The sequence below is a fragment of the Pteropus medius genome, unplaced genomic scaffold (assembly GCF_902729225.1).
Source record: "Pteropus medius unplaced genomic scaffold, Ma_sr-lr_union100, whole genome shotgun sequence".
Classification (NCBI taxonomy): Eukaryota; Metazoa; Chordata; class Mammalia; order Chiroptera; family Pteropodidae; genus Pteropus; species Pteropus medius.
Window position 1 is genome coordinate 16,234,106 of NW_024355205.1, and position 15,426 is coordinate 16,249,531.

The window sequence follows — 15,426 nt, forward strand, 5'->3', positions numbered from 1 at the left end:
TCACTGCCGGAAAGCAATTCTAATACCTTTGACCACGTCCTACTCCTGATCCAAGTTTTTAAATGGCTTTTCACAAGCTAGAGCATTTTAAACTTTTCTTTGGCAGAAGGCTGCCCTTTGTTTTTCCTTCAAAATGTAATGCGAAACTCTAGAAAGAAATGAGCTATTAAGCCATGAAAAAATTTGGAGAAAACTTAAATGCATCTTACTAAGTGAAAGAAGTCCATCTGAAAAGGCCACATATTGTGATTTCAACTGTATGACATTCTGGAAAAGGCAAAACTATGGAGACAGTGAAAGGATCAGTGGCTGTCAAGGGTTAAGGGAGAGATGAATTGGTGAAGCGCTGAGGATTTTAAGGGCCGTGAAAGTGCTCTGTGCAGTAGTATAATGGTGGATATGTGTCATTACACATTTGTCTAAACCCAGGAAATGTAAAACATCAAGAGTTATACATACATCTAATCTAAACTGTAGTTTAGTGTGATAATATTTTGGATGACAATAATGTGTCTCGTAGGACTGTAATCGCGGCACCGCTCTGGTGTGAGCTGGCAGCAGTGGGGGAAGCTGTGTGTGCGTGGGGGACGGGGAACTTTCTGCACTTTCTGCTCAGTTTTGCTGTGAAGCTAAAACTGCTCTGAAAATAGTCATTTATTATTTATCACATTAAAAATGCTTAAATTGATATTTATACATTTTCAATTTAAATTTACATTAAAATTCTTTTTTATATTTACATTTACATTTAGAAAAAGTGGAGTTACTTGGATGGCAGCCGTGGCAGTGGAAGGAGACGGGTGGAGAGCGGTGAAGCCCTGTCTGTCCCTCATCCCCCAGGTGTTCCCTGACACTTTGGGTCCTTAGGAATTGCAGGAACGCCAGAGAGAGACCTAGAGGACAAGAGCTAAATACCTTAGCAAGGCAAACAAGGGCTTCCTGATCAGGCCTAGCTTTCCTTCCAGACTAATTTTTTATGATTTCGGAACATCTTGCATTTGCAATATTCTATACATTCACTAGTGTTTCTCCGAGTACCTCCTGCCCCGGGGTTCTGCCTCCCGGCCACTGCTCACGTTGCTCCCTCTATCCTGAATTCTTCACTCTCTTTTTCCACCTTCTTCTCCACTTGATGACTCTTTTCAAATCTCAGCTCCTGCAGCACCTTCCCTGTGAAGCCATCCCAAATTCCCCAGGAGAACTTTTGTGCTTGATTCATCCACTGTGGCATTGTCAAATGCATTGTCTGCGTTTACATGCTTGACTCCTACTACTCTGGGAGCAATTTGAGAGTGGGGTCCTTGCCACTTTGATCTCGGTAACCCCTGGAACCAGCACAATGCCTGGCTTCCGAAAGGTTTGCTGAGAATGAATGAACGAATGGATACATAAATTTTACTCTTCCTCTCTCAGAAGATGATCCCACCTCCCACTAGACTGGGTTGATTTTCATCACTCTGATGAATTTACTCCTTTCCCATCAATTTCTTTGACTTTGGGTCTTAACAGCAGTGGTCAGTGTATTCATAAACCAGGCAAGCCACAGCAACCCACAGGTGAGTTTGCCCACTTAATTTTCTCCCCATTTCTCTTGTTGGCAGAGCTGTATTTCTTCACATGTATCTTCAGTACATTCTCGAGATACTTCATCTATCTGCTCCCATTTACACATATTCTTAGTTTATCAAAAGGAAGTTTGGCAGGGCAAGAAATTCCCAGCCCATCCTCTGGTAGAGAAGAAAGTCAGAGCTGTTAGCTTTAACTATGAAATTTAGAGTATTTCACTAAAAGACATCTATAGTCACGTGATTGCTTGGAACATTTAATACTTAATTTTCAAAGCCTCTGTTGAACATGCGCTATGACTTTGCTGACATCCAAAGCCTATAGCAATAAACCCAGCTCCCCCTACATTGGACAACTGGGGTCTGCAGGGCCTGACATTTTATCAAAGGCAGAGGCATTATTCCTTTCTTTGAATTTTTTTGCCTCCTCTGGCTTACAGAGGCAGCTCAGAAAAATTCTTAAAGGATGCTTATTCATACTGTCAATCTTTGTCACTTGTTTTGAATAAAGCCAGTCAGCCTATAAACCTCCTTGTTTTCTCCTATTATCCATGCAGTGTCTTATCCCAAATGTTCAGGCTCTCAGAAAAGCTTGAAGCTAAATCAGACATGCTGCATTTGAATCAAGTCTGTTTTAAAGTTCACCAAAATACCTATAACTTACACACAGTTTGAAAAAATTGCTGTCTGACCTCTGGAGACTCATTTACTTGTGGCACTTCATGGACACCTCAATTTTTATAGTCTCAAGGGCCTTTGGTTAAATTGTCTATGTACTTTTCACTAGATTATTTTCTGCCATAGGTACTGACTCTGTGAGATAATTGGTCAATGATTTTTTACTATATTTTCTAATTTATATTTTCTTAAATCATTATATTTCTTAATTTATATTTATAGTAGTTTCTTTCAACACTGGATACTGAATAATTATTTAACATAAAGTATATTCTCATAAAACTAAGGTTAGACTATCCTGATGGTTAATTTCCTTCCAAAATAGAAGTAAATAGTAACTAGACCCAGAAATTAAGCATATGTCAAATTCCCTTAGACTTATGGCGAACAAGAACCACCCTTACCTCCCAAATCAGATCATTAGGAAGAATCAGAAAAATTTAGGCATCAATAAGCTTAATGTCTTTGAAATACAATGAAAAGAGGCAGAATTAGTTGCCACTATCTTTTATTCATTTACTATCATCCCTCCCCTGGTCTCCATATCTCCATTCAACAGGGTCAAGAAAACCTCCTCCCGACTTTCACATCTACATCTACGTCTACGTCTACGTCTACGTCTACGTCTACGTCTACGTCTACAACTACGTCTACGTCTACGTCTACGTCTACGTCTACGTCTACGTCTACGTCTACGTCTACAACTACATCTACATCTACATCTACATCTACATCTATCTATATCTATATCTATATCTATATCTATATCTATATCTATATCTATATCTATATCTATATCTATATCTATACTTACACCTATCTCTATCTCTGTCTCTATCTCTATCTTTATCTCTATCTCTATCATCTATATCATCTATATCTATATCTTCTATATCTGCATCTACATCTACATCTACATTTATATCTATATCTAGATGATCACTTTGTCCCCAAAATATTTAAGGTAGATTAGGAAAGTACCTAAAATACACAAAAATATAGAAAAATAAGTGAAGAAATTAGGCAAAGGGAAAATAAGAATAGAAAAAGTTCAGATGATGCTGCAGGTGAGGTGAGCATAATAATGCATTCCATGAGGTCCTTCATGCTTGCTAAATGGGAGTGACACACGAGTCTCCTCCCCTAGGGTGTGCTTTAATATCGGATTTCTTTCTCTTTGATCAACTCATGAACACAGTGGCTCCTTGGACCTGAGAGGCAGAGGGCTGTGTTGGGCAGGAAAGGCTCAGAAGGAGAAGTGGGGCCATGCTGGTTAGGAAGTCCATTCTCACCTTAGACTAGGTCCTGACCTGCAACCCAATCGCTCCCTGGTACCCCCAATTTTCCACCTCCCAGCCCACCACACACGATTCCCCAAGTACTTACCAAGACCCAAGCAAGAAACTCTGAGTCCTGATTTTCCAAGATTCCTGGAATAAAAATAAAGCAACATGTGGTCATTGTTTCTTTAGGTGAAATTGTGTACGTTTAACCATGAATATTATATCTCACTTTTGCTGAGTCATGGTAGAGGCAGAACCCCAGACACAAGCTATGGTCTTGGGGAGTCTCCCTCTCATCTCTGTGGGGGCACTAGGAAGCTCAGAATGTGCTCAGACTCAGCACAAGAACAGATGTCCCCACCAAATGCAGCTGTTCAGCTCTGAATGATGGTTTTTATTAATTTGTTTACAAATTGTCTTTCTCTTTCTAGAATGTAGTAAGCTCCCTGAGGGAAAGATCTGTATCTTATTTATTACCAACCAGTCATTCATTACTCATTCATTATTCAACAGCAGAGCCTGACACGCAGCGGACCCTTAATAAATATTCACTAATTTAGTAATTGACAAACTGACTTCTAAAACATGGTATTATTACCAGTGGATGGGAATTATTAAAAGAACAAATACAAAATCCTTTAGGCTATTTGAACTAAATTATATTATTTTTTATAAAATTGCTGCAAGAAAGTTATAGATTTTTTTTAAATGATTTTTCTTTTCCTCATCAACACCTTTGCTTTTCTACTCTAAAGGTTTATCAGGGAAAGGAAATATATTTTCACTCTTTAAATAGAGAGAGAACTAGGCACTCCAGTCTTCATTGTAAGATATTTGTCTATGGAGACCCAGACCCAACGCATCTTCTTGTCATCCGCATAATTACCGTCAAAGAAGAAATCGAACTCTCAGAGAAAAGATGCCTCACAGAATTTCGTTGGGGTTCAGCATGAGGAGGTAAAGCTTAAATAATTGAAACATGGTAGAAAATTTCATCCTTTACTTTCTGATCAGATACTCTTGTGAGAACACAATTTTCCTCCCCCTTCCCAAACAGAACAGCACACACGAACTTTTCCGACTGCAGCACGGCTCAGCTCCTCCAGGTTCTCCCTTCCACAGTTTGGCTTCTTTAGTGTTAGTAATTAATGCTCTGTTTTTTGCATTGATTTCTTTCCCCTGTTTGTTATTCTTGTTTATAAAATGCCACCAAAACAGCACATTTAATTTCATAGCATACTCCAAAGTGCATCACATTGCGAAGAGTTGGAATACCCAGGTTTCTACCCCATTGGCACAACCTTGAAGAAGTCACTTCCTTCCTCTGAGGTTCAATTTCATTAGTAGGATGAGATATTAATGCCTGTGCCTTTTATCTAGCATCACTGTTGTGGGGCCAGGCATGATAATGTATGCTAAAGTGTTGCACAGCAAACAAATGCAAGGCATAAGTATTTTTTGCGCTTTCTCCCTCTGCTCACTCCCTCACAGACATAATGTTAAATTTTCCCATATGAATTAGATAGGTCCACCTGAAAGGAAACTTTTGAATAAAGGTGTATGTGAAAAATATTTTGAACTATTTTACTCAATAGGAGAAAAATAATTGAACTTTTTCATGAAAATAATTTGCATAAAAATTGTTCATTTAGTAGTTTCTCAGAAAACTGTAAGATGTGCAACAAGAAGATCTTTCTTTTAGTCTAAAAGTTACTGATTTTAAATAGGAATCTAGAGCAGAAGCTATATAGTAAGGAGAATTAAAAAAATACACCAAAACAATAAAAGCAAGTATATGTAAATGTGAATAACAGTCTTTCAGGTGGAGATATTGAACACTGATGAATCAGTAAAGAGGAACAAAGCACAATGCTCTACCTTCTCAATTTTTTGAGAGTCACAGAAGAGCAACCATGTCATTACAGTAGCGTGGGGTACGTCCTCCATGGAGTTCTTTGAATGTACCCAGAAAGGGGGCGCTATCCTAGGCCTGCATTTGTATAACTATGTGGGTGTCATGGGAGAAAAGATCCACGTAAGGGTTTTCATGTTATTTTAATATCTTTCAGTAATTCTGAAAACAACAGAGAGAAAGGACTTACTGCAGAAAACGATGTAGAGCAAGACATTTTTCTCATAAACTCAAATAGAGCCTGGTTATGTCACTGTGTACTTACTGAGCAACATCTCCACACCCAAGGTTGGGGGAAACACCTGTCCTATTTTCCTATGACAGTGACTTAGGAAGATAATGATCACTCTGCTATGGTTTTGAAAGACCAAACTTGAGAAACTTGAGAATCGCAAAAACAAACTGCAAAGTAGCAAGTATTAAACATGGCCCATTTTCTCATCACTGCTGATTAAACACCCAGACCAGCTTTTTGGAATGAAAGCCTTAGAAGATTTTGCACTATAAGACAAGTTTAGTTTAGTTACAGACAAATATTGATGTGGTGGTGAAAAGTCTCACATTTAGCCTTGGTGGTTTTATTTCCTTTAACTCTTTCTCTAAATATCTTCACCCTCTAGAAGGAATAGTTACCATATTCAGGAGTTAGTAACCATTCAGTTTTGGTTAGCTGGCCCTACAATAGGAATGCCTACTGAAGTGAGAGGCACTTTCTGTACATGAGCCATACCTAAGTCCATCGCCCTGACTCTGTCCGGGGCTGAGTCTCTTCGTGAGACTCCTACCTCAGAAAGCACTCTAACACAGGACGATGCCACTCATTTTGCAGATGGAGAAGGTATGAGGATCTAGTTCCCCCCAATCAAGGCATGTTATTCCAACACAATTTCTGCGATTCCAAATGGTGCATCTGCTTCCTCCTGCCTGTGTTTATGTCTGTGCAATACTAGGAGATATGGCAATTGTCCAGCTACTCTGATCCATTTAAGCTCTCTTGGATTATAAGTGCCACAAAACTAGATGCATTTGATCTAATGAGTACAACATATATCATCCAAAAGCTTGTTTGTGTGGCTATACCACCAAATAATGGCCAAGTTTACACCTCATGCTGGGCTATAACAGATGCCCTGGAACCTTCTTTATCTCACCCATATGGAATTTTCATAAGCATTTTATGATCCGGTGTGACGTTGTGCAACAAAACAACTTTATATATTTTCATTTTATTTCTTAATTCGGTAAGCACATCAAATTTCCAATTAGATTGAATCCCTTTCCCATTTGATTCAAAATACTAGTCTCGTTGCACTGGTTTGCCTATTTTATCTGTGTCAGATATACCAGAAGGAAGTCTCACCGTGTTCATTTTTAGTATCTGCTCCTGTTTAACTCAAAATAAAAGCTCCTCTTTCCCAGGTGAACCTGAGCTGCTCTGCTGCTAATATTAGAAATGAATGACATCAGTGTGGGGGCATGGGACGTTTAGCTTTGTCAGTCAAAGGAATCCTAAATCTTAAATCAAAGCTTCAGTAAAGAGTTATCTAGAGAAGGGATATAGCTTCTGAGAACTCAAAGTTGTGTTTCTCCTTTCTTTTTGAAAGCAGGATTATCCACTTAGTGAACACATGGCTGAATTTATTTTAGGTCAATGATTGGTTCTATGACAGAAACATTAAATATAATTCCTAGTGTTGTTTTGTGGATCATCCCTCAGGCTCTTTTTGAGTTTAAGGCAATGACGGGGTGGTGAGAACTGAAATCAAGCATCACTTAGGCACAGCACTGCATGCCACTCTTGATTCTTGCAGTTTCTTTACAAATCAGAGATGTTAAAAGCAGATTAGCAGCCCGAATGTATTGTTTTAAATTGTTTGCTTCTGAATACAGTATTTTAGACATTATTCACAGTTGTAAACTGCTCAGAAAAGAGGAGCAGCTAGCTAAAATATGTACCTTGCCTTTGACCAAGAAAGATGCATATTGCATGTGACAAAATTCCTGATTTAAAGATTGACACAACAGGGATGACTGAAAGCACATATAAGGGGCCTCAGTGGCTGTGTCAGGCTGGCAGAATTAAGTTTGGTTTGACCTGTTTTCATGTGGTTGGATCATTACATCACCTGCTGTCTCATTCTATTTGGATATCTATCTTATCCCTCTAAATCATACCACTGTTCTCTGGTGCCTTACCTGGAAGTTACTAGTCCAATCTGAGGTATGGGATTGTATTTTAAGGAAATGTATATTTCATAACCTTTCTTGAAAAATCCAGAGCTGAAGGCATGTTCATTTGTCAGTCAGCTGCTTTTGATGGTTGTACAAGAACATGCATTTTGACAGCCATGAACATGACTACCAATGGTAATAATGCTTTTTTACAAGGGCCCATTCATCACTGTTGATAAGAGAATAATGACTCATTTGGAAACCACCAGGCACGTAAATGATTTAGCCATGTATTTTGATGACAGGCGTTGACGAGTAGAACAATGAAATGCTTCACTCTTAACCTTTGTTGAAAGTAGCAACAAAGCAGAATAGGATTCTTTCAGATTCTTTGATTTAAAGGTTTAAGTCATTTGTCAGTTGTAAATTCAACTTTGTAAATTGACAATGTAAATTCCTATTCATTCTCTTTGAACATACAAAATCACCTATTGATCTGTATCATTCTCGTAAAGTCTAGAGAAGTATGGCAAAAGGAGATTTCTCTATAATTAATTAATTATTTCAGTAGAGACGCACTGAGTTTCGACTATATACCAAACCTTGTATTAGAGCGTGGGGTTGGCTGAGTGACGGATAGTTGCTGCTGTCACATAGAAAGGAAAACAGATGTTAAATAGTGAGTTAATTATTTGATTATAATCCTAACTAAAAGGACAGTATGCCCTAAGTGTAAAATAGGGATGTTGGGGAAGCTGACCTGGTCTAGATGGTTAGAAAAACTTCTCTAGGGAAGCAGCATTTAAAATGAGATCCAAAGGAGGAAGAGGAAGTCACTTAATGAAAAGAGTAGGAATTAGCATTCTAAGTAGAGTGAGCAGCATGTACAAAAACTTGGAGGTTGGAAGAAGTGTTGATAATTGAAGAATGGGAAGAGTAGAGGGCAGTGGAAGAGTAGAGTGCGGAATGACTCCAGGGGTGCCTGGGGAGACAGATCAAGCAGAGCCTTACCGGTTAGTGTATGTTACAGATTTGGGTTTTAATATGGAGTAATGGAAAATTATCGAGAAACTTAAGCAGAGGAAAAGGGTAGAAGGGAGACAAGAAGAGGAGCTAGAAGGCTATTTTGGCGATCCTGATGAGAAATAATAGTACTTTGAATCAGATTCAGTGGAGATAGGAAAACGGAGAAGATTCCAGATATTCTTAGCAGGTAAAATCTATAGGACTTGGGATTTGATTAACTGTGGGAGTGAAAGAGAAGGAGGACGAATGGGCCCTTCTCAGGTTTCTGACTTGGGCAGCCGGGTGAAGAGGGGTTTATTTGAGGTCACAGAGGGTTTTGGATTCACTTTTGGGCACATGAGCAAACACGCATAGGATATCCTAGCTAGTTGTCTGGAGCTCAGAGTCGGGGGAAGTTTTCTGGGTACCCAGGGTAACAGATGCTGCGAACTGGGTCAACTGCCAAAAGAGACAGTGCTCAGTTGGAGAAAGGGCCAAAAACCTGACCTTGAGGAGCTCAAACATCGTAGGTGGCAGAGAAAAAGCTACAGTGGCAAAGGAAACAGAAGGAAAGAGCGGTAGAGATATCGAAGGACGCCAGGAAAGTGTGGGTGGAGAAGCCAAGGTGGAGTCGGCTTCAGCAGGGCGTGGATGTCCAGGAGCACTGAGGGCTGCTGGACGTCCAGTACTGGGAGACAGAAATGTGCCCCTACTCTTCGGCCACACAAGATTGCTGTCGACTCTGTGGCAGTCATTTCAGTGGTGCCGTGGGTGGGAGTCAGGCTGGGTGGACTGAGGAGATGGGAGGTGCAGAAACAATGCTTGCTAGCTGTGTGTGACCTTGCTCAGGTTACTTAGTTTTTTAAAGCCACTTTCCTCTTTCTTAAATGGAGATATTAATAGCCCACTATTTTTTTTTTTTTATATTGAGAAAATGTAAATGCAGCACAAGTCCCAGTACATTTCGGCGTTCAATAAATGCTAGTTGTTTTCTGCCTTTATTTCCTAGAAAAAGTAATGTCTCAAAGACTGAATCTGGCGGGGGAGGGGGTTCTGGTTCAGGTATGAAGCTGGTAGGGGGATGCCTCTGTGCCTCGTAAGACACACCTCCCCGACTTTATGATCCTCCTACTTGGTAGATTTGTGCTTGAATATTGCAGCCGTCCTGAATCTATCGTACGCGTACTGCGAGTTATTTTGCTAGAATCATTAGAAAGTGGGAGCTAAGAGATAAAGACAGATGAGGGAGGCAAAGGAGAAGGTGACATTTTGTTGGCAAAGTCTGGAGAAATCATGTGGGTCTGAGGTATTTAGAACAGTTCTTCTGTGATCACCAGGAGCGGAGAATAGAGATGAGACATAAAGTTGTGTGGTTGGGGTTACACAAACTTGGGTGTTTTGAGGAGGTGGGGCTTGAGAAATGCCTGCCCAAGTCTCGTTATTACTTGAGTAACAGTTACTTTGCTTTATCTGTCTTAAGTATCCAAAGAATCAGAATATCTGGAAATCAATAACTCAGAGTCTTAAATCAGAAGAATCTAGGATCTCTATTTCAGGAGCATATAATTTGGGGGTTCATGAATTTAGGATGAAAAAAATACATTTTTATTTTTCACCAACTTAACCGAAATTTAGCACCTCTTTCAATCATGAATGTAGGCTAGAAACCACAAAAGTGTTCGCATTACCTGTGATTTTGCCACCAGTAGAAATTACAGGGAATTTTCTGCACATCACAGTTGCTTCAGCAATCTCAAAAAATTATTTGCACTCACCATTTCTAGAGCTTGTTATTTAATATATTAATATATTAATAAAGAAGTGCATGTTTTATGAGGTTGCAAATTTCAATTTTAAGTATTTTGAACTGTATTTCAATTTAACTGGAATCCTGTGTATTTTGTTGTATATTTAAAAGCTCTTTTTCTGAGGAGTCTGTAGGCTTCCCTGGACTGCTAGACAGATCTATGCATCAAGAATCTTGGATGAAAGATAAAGGTTGTTTTAAAAAAATGCTTCTTGGTGCATCCATCTGCCACAAAGCAAGAAAATTTGCAAAGATCTTTTCAAATGGGAGGGAAGACAATTCTGAAGAGCATTTGAAAGCAAAATTAAATATGCAAAACCCCACTGCTATTACGTAAATGTGTATCATGTAGTCTATAGTGTTGGTGCTTATTATCTCTACTTATTTGTTTAATTTTAGTAAATTAAAAAATATTTCTTAGGCCCTTGATGGATTTAAGTCCAAAATCTGGCCTTCGTGTTATCTCTACTTGGATGTAAGTCCTGGACTCTAAGCTTTCCCACTGTGGGGATCCTCAAGGGCCTCATTTACCCACCTTCGGCAGAGAGCTGCTATGCCTGCCCTCTGGGGCAGACAAGAGAGAAGAGGATACACCAGCCCCGAGGCTCTGGGGTTTTAGCAAGGACTGGCTTGCTAATGCACAGTATTTCTTTTATAACGATTCACTGTAATGTGATTCATTCATTCAATCATTTCATATTTCATTTCATATATTTGTGTTTGTTTTAATATAAAATAATATTTCCTTCTTATATCTTCAAGAAAGTTTGTGTTAGAGATGTGCCGTTTTGGTCTCATAGCTTTAGTGGGTACCCCTGGACGCTCTCTGTTGTCTCAGTTTGAGAGGCCTGGCTATATATGATTACCAGTCATTTACACCTTAGTGTGAAAGAGTTTTGAACTTTTTTCTTACATCAGTTTTGAAGGGTTTGAGGGTGCAATCAAGAGATAAAGCCCTTAGACTTTTAGAGAGATGGAAGGGGGATTAAAGGTGGGATATGGGGAAGATAAAGGAAGCAAACCCTCAAAGGGGAAGAACACACGTTGCCCCCTTCCAGATTTTGTCCAGGATCACACCTCTCCTCATGACAGAATGATCATACTTTCCTACATAAATATCTTACATATACTTGATAAAGCAAAGGTCAAGTCTTCTCTGGCATCCACTTTGTAATGAGAGCTATGATTAGTTTCCATCGTAATGAGCTGTGCAGTTTTCAAGGCAAGTGAAATAAACAAAGCAGCTCTTGATGTAGGAGTTCCATGCTCCACATCTTTTCAATTCCATTTACTGTGGGAGAATTTCTTGCTTTCTCTTTAGGGAGCAAAGTCAGCAATGTGATGGAGACTGAGGCATGAGCTTGATTGAGACGTTGATATTTAAAAAGCCACTTAATCAAAAGTAAATTATGCTTTCAACTGTAATGCATTTGTTTGCCTTTCACTTTCCTTGACAGAGGGATAGAAAACAAATGTCTGTTTTCTCTGTGTGTCCACATCCTTTTTATCTGCCATCAGTGTGCCATATATCACAGACGGGGTGCATGTTGTACTCATTGTGTAGGAGATTGTTTCTACTTCCAGACTGAGATCTATGAGGGAGGGACTCTGTCTATTACATCTGCTTATTCTCAACATCTAGTGCTGGGTGCACTAGATGCCTCTGCCCCTCATTATCAGTGAAACTTTGGGAAAGTTACCGAACCTCTATGTGCCCCATCTGGTACTGGGGATAATAATAGAAACTACCTCATAAGGAAGTTGTGATGATTAAATGTGTGGATTAATGCATTTAAGATAGTGCTTGGCACATGACAAATACTCTCTAAATGCAAGCTGTTATCAGATAGACATGGGTTTGCAGCCAAGCTCTGCTACTTCCTGGTAGCCGTGGGCATCTCTTTCACCTCATATAGGTTCCTTCTTCTGAAACATAAATTTCTACACCCTCCTTGAGTCAACAAACATAGAAAACATCGTGGCCTTTTACTCTTCTTCCAATCAATGTAGGTGTTAGAACTAATTTTACAAGAGCCTGGAGCTTGGGAACCTGCATGGCAAAATGCATTCTATCCCCACCCATAACCTTCTTCTTCTCCTCTGCCCCTCCAGTTAACTGTGTCACTGTTCCAATGGGAGGCCCAATGCCAGCCCTCTAGTATTTACAGCCTCAGAGCCTAGAACTAAGTGGAAAAAGGGAATCATGACCAAGGTTTACTTCTATGTTTAGATCTTATTCTTTAGTTCCAGTCAGCCCACCTGTAGGTCACCCCATCTGAATCTTCAGTACACAACTCAAATTCAGAATATTAATGTGTGGCTCCAACCCCTTCCAAAAAAAAGCAAAATATTTTAACCCTCAAAGATCTCTTTGTCTCTTCCCAATCTGTTGGCCTCTATAGCCAGCCAGTTAGCAAATCTTGAAGAACTCACGTCTACACCATCCCTGACCTGACTTCCTCATAGTCACTACCATAGTTACTCCCGGCTACTCTTCTGTTTCTAGATTTTCCATTGTTCTTTCTCTGTTTATCTTTAATCAGCCTTTTCACCTTCTTATTTGTATGAAATAACTATTGTTCATGTCTTATTATCTTTCCTCAATTGCAAAGTACTTGATACTAAAACTCAAGGTTTATATTTGATGTCCTCATAACAATTTGCACCATGAGGTACCAGTAAATATTTCATTAACTAAATAAATGCTCAGATGACGAAGTCTAAGAAGCCTTTCTTACCTCCTTGATGCGAGCTTCCAGAGTTAGATATTATTTTAGTCTTAACTTTTTTGTTTTTAAATTAACTGTTAAGATTCAACATCCTATATTCAACATCATAGTTCAATAAGGCATTAAAATGAAATAAAAAGCATGCAGATTTTAAAAAGGAATAAGTAAAATTGTCTCTCACTATAAATAATATGATTGTCTTTGTAGAAAAATCTCAAAGAATTTACCAAAAAGCTCCTTAAACTAATAAGTGAATTTAGCAAGGTTGCAGGATATAAGGTCAAGATATAAAAGTCCATTGTATTTCTAGCAATAAACAATTGGATTTGAAATTTAAAAGAACAGTACTATTTATAATAGCACCCTAAAATGAAATATTTATTTACAAATCTGTCAACATATAGGTACTATCTGTATGCTAAAATTATAACACATTAAATAAAGAAATAAAAGAAGACCTAACTAAATGGAGAGACATACCATGTTCATGGATTTCAAGACTCAATATTGTTACAAAGTTACTTCTTAATTTGAGCAATTGAGTAGATATACTTCCAATTCAAATCCTAGCAGTATGTTTTGTAGATATCAAGGTGATTCCTAAATTTATATGGCAAGATGAAGGAACCAGAATATCCAAAACAACTGGAAAAAGAACAAAGTTAGAATGACTCACACTACGTGATTTCAAGATTTAATATAAAGCTACAATGATCAAGGCAGTGTGATATTATCAAAAGCAATGAAGCAAATATAAATGGAACATAATAGACAGTAATTGGAACAGAATAGGCAGGCCAGAAATAGCCCCACCCATACAAATATAGTCAGCTGATTTTTGACAAAGGTACAAAGACAATTCAGTGAGGAAAAAAGAAGTTGTGCTAGAACAACAGTATCTATCTATCTATCTATCTATCTATCTATCTATCTATCTATCTATCATCTATCTATCTATCTATCTATCTAAAACCTTGATATGATACAAATCTCACGCTTTATACAAAATAATTCAAATGGATCATAGACCTAAATATAAAACTTAAAACTACAAAACTTCTAGAAAAAAAAGGAGAAATTCTGTAAGGCTTTGGATTTGGCAAGCGTTTTTAGGTATAGTACAAAAAGGATGATATATTATAAAAATTGGAAAATTGAACTTTATGAAAATTTAAAACTTTAGCTCTATGAAAGATGCTGTTAGGAGAATGAAAAGACAAGCTTCCAAGTGGAAGAAAATACCTGCAAAACCCCAGTCAAAGATGCCAAAGTACTAAGCAGAGACTTCATCAAAGAAGATAGTCGGATGGCAAATGAGCCATATGAAAAAATGCGCAACATTATTAGGCATTAGGGAAATACAAATTAAAACCATAATGAGATAACACTACACATGTATTAGAATGGATAAGATAAAAACAAACCCTAAAATTATCATAATGCCAAGTACTGGCAAAGATGAAAAGCAAATGAGATCTTATACATTGCTGGTGAAAATGCAAAATGGTACAGCCCACTTAAGAAAATATTTTGATAGTTTCTTATAAAGTTACACATACCTATACCATATGACTCAGCAGTTCCATCCCTAGATATTTATCCAAGTGAATTGAAAGTTATGTTCACACAAACAACTGTAGGCAAATATATATAGTAGTTTTATTCATAATCACCAAAAACTGGAAACCACCTAGATACCAGCATTGTTCTAGGTGCTTTCATATGTATAATTCACACCTATAAAGGCACGTAGTCTTTCCAAGTAGACACTCTTGTGCCCATTTTATCCATGAGGAAGTGGAGGCTGAGAGAGATTCAGTAACAGGCTGGGCCCTCCTCCCTAACATGCGACAGCTCAGGAGTGGAATTTTGTCTGCTTTGGAAGTGTGTGCTTCTTCCACTGTTCTACTCTGACTTTGCATGGCTTGCCCATCTGTAATGACCCAAGTTAGCTATTTTTTTAGAGGGACAGGCAGGGGGAAGGGCTGTGCATAGTTTGGGTACATTTTAAATGACATTTTGCAGTTCTCACTAGGCATCCAAGCCCACTCCTGACGTCTGTTCCAGACCCCCACCTTCCACCCCCACCCCTGACTGTAGCTTTCCACAGTTTCTTTGTGACTGATGGGATGGCAGTGGTGGGAAGTGGTGAACTGTCACTCATCTCATTCCTCTCCCGATCAGCCTTCAGACAGAAACAATAGGGGAAGAAAGTAGGCAGAAGAAAATGTACAGCTCACATTGTTCAAACTGCATAGAATAGATTTCATTCCTT

The 15,426-nt window shown here is 38.6% G+C and overlaps 1 protein-coding gene across 2 annotated transcripts in view; it reads right to left on the reverse strand.

Moving 5' to 3' along the window:
• The window catches only part of KCNAB1 (potassium voltage-gated channel subfamily A regulatory beta subunit 1), a 292,035-nt gene that overhangs the window by 90,742 nt on the left and 185,867 nt on the right, over window positions 1-15,426 (reverse strand). For both annotated transcript variants that reach the window (XM_039857666.1, XM_039857667.1), the window contains exon 2: window positions 3,630-3,673. In XM_039857666.1, coding sequence (XP_039713600.1) covers window positions 3,630-3,673 — 44 coding nt within the window. The remainder of the gene's footprint in view (window positions 1-3,629; window positions 3,674-15,426) is intronic.